The sequence below is a fragment of the Austrofundulus limnaeus genome, unplaced genomic scaffold (genome assembly GCF_001266775.1).
Source record: "Austrofundulus limnaeus strain Quisiro unplaced genomic scaffold, Austrofundulus_limnaeus-1.0 Scaffold81, whole genome shotgun sequence".
Taxonomy (NCBI): Eukaryota; Metazoa; Chordata; class Actinopteri; order Cyprinodontiformes; family Rivulidae; genus Austrofundulus; species Austrofundulus limnaeus.
In genome coordinates, this window is record NW_013952483.1 from 969,654 (window position 1) to 974,896 (window position 5,243).

The following is a 5,243-nucleotide window of genomic DNA, read 5'->3' on the forward strand; positions in this document are numbered from 1 at the left end:
CTTATGCACTATTAATGAATATTAACATAATCAGTTGTCAGAAGTGCCTTCAAAATGACATGGAAGCACTTTTTAAGAGAATTTATTAATAAAGCATATATATGTTTATATGTATGTTTAAATTTGTGATGACATATTAAATATTAATACAAGTCCTGTTCAGTGTATGAATGAGTTCAGATTGGGGTGACAGAGATCTACTCACATTTCTTATTAAAGGTGTAAAATGATGTGTTCCTGGTACAAGACTGGAGGCTCTGGCTGTTTAWTTCAGARGCAAATCAATAAAAAAGGAACTCATCTTTTATGACGTTTGATTTAGAGATACTATTGGGTCCTCTTSTGACAGTGGACAGATTTAATCTAACAATATATTTTTCATTAGTGTAAAATCTGCCCTATAGTCTTATCTTATCAGGTGTTAAAAACACGACTCATCTTCTCTTGTTTGTTACAATTGAAACTTTTGTTTTTATCAGTATCGTCGGGGCTGTCCTTGGGTCAGACGTCCAAGCGCTCCCACATGCACCTGTCCACTTCGTCCCTTGGAAACGCTCTGGGTAATGCACCCCCAAGTTTGCATTACCCAGTTACCCCATGTCACTACAGCAACCAGCAAACAACCTACGGCATGATGGCAGGTAAGAAGAGGAAAACAACTTCAAGGTTCGAGGTATTCATTGCAAAGTACGAGGAATTATGTGTAAGTTTTGTTTCTTACTTAATGAATTTGAACATTTTTTTTTTGGTCTTCGTGACTTTATAATAAGTACATTTATTATTTAAAATAAACTAATAATATTCAACTAATATGGCACTGGTTTGATCCATTAATAAATATTATTTATGCATTACTGTTACAGACAAAATTGAATCCGTTTAAAGGATAAAACAAAGAGTTTGTGTCTGAAGCAACAATGCTGAAATTATAATGAAAATACATTTAAAAATATCGTTTTAAAAAATGAACAGTCTGGGCTCACAAGCAGACCTCGACTCTGACTTCATCAATTTATCACTGTGGTTAATTTATTGTTACATTCTGACCTCGGTCCCTCCTTCTTGTAGCGCAGGAGATGCTCTCCGCCAGTATATCTCAGACTCGTATCCTGCAGACCTGTGGCGTCCCTCACCCTAACATGGTGAGTGCTGCAAACCCATTACAAGGTAATTAACACATTCGCACTCTGCACACACCGACACACAATCTCCCGCATTCCCTCACATGCAGTTAATTCCACTAAATTAAGCATAATGCGTGTTTGCTTTCCATTTAGTTGTAAATTTTCTACTATTTAAAATTAATTTCAGCCATGATTACATTTCCTGAGCTCTTAAGTGCGATCATTAAACCCAACTGTCACACAGAACTTGGTAATTTTTTCTAATCGTCTTTGGAGCTGAAGTTTAAAATGTTCAGTGACCTAAATACAAAACTTAAAGCAGTCACTTTTTTAAACTAAAATACACACTAATTTATATTGTATGTCAACATAAGCAACTCCTCAATGTCTGAGGTTGAATAAATTAGAGCTTTATATTTGTGTCTTTGTTGGACATAAACTGATTTAAAAGGAACCCTTGACTAGAATATTTATGATTTGCAGACAAAATAAAAATGGTAATTTTTTTTCCAGAAAAAAATGTGTAAAAAGTAGGAACAATTTAACAATTTGACGTACGCCCAACTGTGACTCACTCTGTAAACGGTCTGACAGAAATTACTCATCCACAGTGTCAAAGGCTGTGCCCAAGATATTACACTCTTTCTTTTCTACCACCAGGAAGTAGTCTAATTTGTCACTTCAGTTATCTCAAACTATGCACTACTAAGGAACCAAAGGGCATAACTAAAGCGTAATGAACAAAACTGGTGCTTTTTTCTTCAACCTTAAATAAAAGAAAAATGTATGAGTTGATATAAGTCAAGAAAAACAGGTGATGTCTTAATTAAGATTAAGTAATAAGTGGATATTGTCAAACCACTTTATCAAGAAATCTCTAAAGTAGTTTTTAGAACGTCTTTTAAAAAGTTGAAGTAGTTTAATTGATGCAAGACTTCACCTCTGATGAATCAGAAAATTAGTTTTGTGCAGTGAATTGAGCAGYAGCAATCAGAAGGAATTGAGACAACTTGTGTAAACAAAATTAATGTTACTGCACAACTCTGGAATCATAAAAAGGAGGTCAGATTTTTATTTTTTATTTCATTTTTTTCTTTTAGGTTTGTTTTTTGTCTTACTTTTAGATGTTTTGTTTTTAGTATTCACTGATTTACGGAATGCACATTAGAGCTGTGGCCTCTCAGCCTCCTGGCCTGGGGTCTCACTGAGGGAAGTTCCTGCATGCATGGGTTTTCTCCAGATACTCCAGTTTCTTTTCACGGACAAAAAAAAAAAAACATGTATGTTAGATTCATTAGTACTCTAAACCAGTGGTTCCCAAACTTTTTATCTTCTGACCCACAAAATATTCATTTCAAAAACTTGCGACCCCAATTATTACTGGTCTGAGTACACAAACTTTGCTAATAAACCTAAAAACAAAGGCTACACAAATATAAATACTTATTTATACTTATTTTGTGGTTTTGTGATAACTATAGGGAAATATTACATCACCAATTATTTTACTACCCTTTAATTTGATTTCTGAAGTGCAGTGGTTCCCCAACTTTTCAGCTTTTGACCCACAAACAGTAGCAGAGACCTGTGCCCCCAACTATTTTTGGATGATAAACCTTTGTATCAGGTCAACTAAACATGGGCATAGTAACAATATTTATTAACTACATTTATACATTTTAAGTACAAAATGTAATTAATTCAGAAAATCTTTTCAGGACCCCACCTTGATGTTTCGGGACCCCACTTTTGGTCCCGACCCCAACTTTGGGAACCACTGYTCTAAACACATGTCAAACTCAAGGCCTGCGGGCCAAGCATGGCCCACCACAGCATTTTATGTGGCCCACAAAAGCTTCAACGRTGTATTACTGCCTTAAAATAAGCRTRTGCTGCTTTAAAACAAACATTGAGCATAAACTACATATCTCATCATTGCATGTCAATGATTTTACATGCATGATGACTGCATCCCACCACTAGGTGGAGGTGCACAAGGTTCAAAAGTAGCAACGAACCGTTTGCTRATAGCCGGCAAAATTTTCCGTGCAAAATCTTAATGTCACTGTATTTTCACTGGCTACTTTTTCTGCAGCCAAAGTTCTACTGGGAAGGGGGGATTTCCCACTTACAGGTTGTACATTTAAACTGGAACGCCCGTCCAGTGGGAATTCCATGTCGGAAAGTGGGAGAGTCCAGAATTAAAGACTGCAGCTACTTACTGCTACTAGAAAGTAATTGAAACTYTCTTACTCTTACTTTTAATAATATTTATTTCATATTTAGTCAGTTGCGCGTGTAGTACTTTTACRAGGACATGCTAAAATGCTATTTCTATGCAAGAAATACCATGTAGAGCTCAGTAATTATTTGTTAGCGGTGCACAGCTGTATCAATGAGACAAAGAACATGACGTTTAGTGTTCAGTCAAAGTTAAACATGAAACATTGAAGTTAAGTACAAATGACCCTGAGGGAAACTATAACGCTCATGTCGCCCAAGTGACACCTCTGCTCTAAACTATATCTAGTTTTGTGTGTGTGTGTGTGTGTGTGTATGTGTGTTTTCCTCTATGTGGTCCTGTGATGGACTATCAGAAAAACTGCTACAATAGGCATGGATCCCTCTCTCCTAAATAGAGTCCCTTTAGAAAAGACACTTACCATAAACATTATGTTTTGTTAAAATATAGTAGCTTCAGGGCGAAAAATATACCACTAGTCACATCTGTGTTGTTTGCTTGTCAGTTTGTTTGCTTTCTGGCTTTGCTTTAATATTTGATTGGGTATTGCACGTGTGTGTAGCAGCAATGGAGTCCATATCTATGTAGAAAAAAAGGTTAGTAGGAAGCCTTCACAAAGCCAGTGAGCTGATTTGCGAGAGGGGCTTGCTGCGGGTCTGTAGCACATGAACAACTGCTGTGCTCGCTGCAGCACAGCCGAGTCCTCAGGGAACATCAGAGGATGCATCAGGTAAAGACAAGCTCAGATTTACTGACTTTCAGAGGCACGGCGGGGAGAAAAGATGCCTCAAGTTGAGTYAATCAGAGCAAGTTGTTGTTCTCTGGGGGTAAAGCGTTTCTCTTTCAACAAGTTCCAACATCAAACACCTCCAACGGGCCGGGGCGCTGAGCAGAGGGTGCATCTGCTTTTAACATCAGGAGCAGCTGACACCAATTTAGAAGCAAATTGTCACTTATTTTGGTGAGGAACTGCTTTAAATCTTAGTCTTTTTTTTCCCCAAAACTGACAGATACGTTCTGCATCAGTAACCTTGAGAGAAAATTTTGAGTGAGAGAAGAACTCCAACCTCCTCCGTGATATCCCCAGCACAAGAGGAAATTACTAAGGCATGTTTTAGCGTGCAATCTGCAGAGCTGCTCTCCAGTTTGAGTATRGATCCAGCTGAACAATAMGACGGGTCAATGATGGCATCCCCCSCTTTCTCTTCTCTTTTGGATAGCCAGCTATTTAATGCAGGCTTGTGAGAGGAGYTGCTGAATTTAGTATTTGTGGCATTATATTCTAGCTTCTAACCGAAAATGACTCTTACATCTCRATTTCCAGGCCATATTTCAGTAGAAAATAGAAGCCTTTGTTRCACCCTGTCATCTCAGGTTCAATAGAGAAAAAATAAATGATGCTTTCCTGCTTAACTGMGGAAGCTTTTGTGGGGTTGCAATAAGCATTTCACAGATTTACAGATTTACAGTGGAATCGTGTTGACAGTAATTTACATGCATTTTGGATAGTTAGATGGTTTGGGAGAAAACTATTGCATAAGGTATCATGTGCCAGTAAAAATTAAACAAGTATTAACAATTTCAATAAAAGCGGACCATTAATACTGTAAGAAAASATGTTAATTTACAGCTGAAGCATGCACAGGAGACAAATTGTTAGCCTAATAATGGCATAATTGCCTAAGTCATTTGCGACCAAATATGTCTAAAAAAATTCAGATTTTAGACTTAACTAGACATGGGTTTTTACGATTTAAAAACAAGTGTGCATTGCCTTGTGGCATGTCATTGCCTGCAGCAATAGACTTGCAGAATGAACTGACCAAGTTCAAATGTGTTTTCTAATCAAGTACCAGCTTGTGGCTGTCAGCAGGTGT

The 5,243-nt window shown here is 37.2% G+C and overlaps 1 protein-coding gene across 1 annotated transcript in view; it reads left to right on the forward strand.

Moving 5' to 3' along the window:
* The window catches only part of pou1f1 (POU class 1 homeobox 1), a gene marked incomplete in the record, with an annotated part of 13,000 nt that overhangs the window by 1,669 nt on the left and 6,088 nt on the right, over nucleotides 1–5,243 (forward strand). Inside the window, 2 exon segments of the mRNA XM_014011510.1 lie at nucleotides 480–641; nucleotides 1,069–1,167. Of these exon segments, the coding sequence (XP_013866964.1) occupies nucleotides 480–641; nucleotides 1,069–1,167 (261 nt within the window).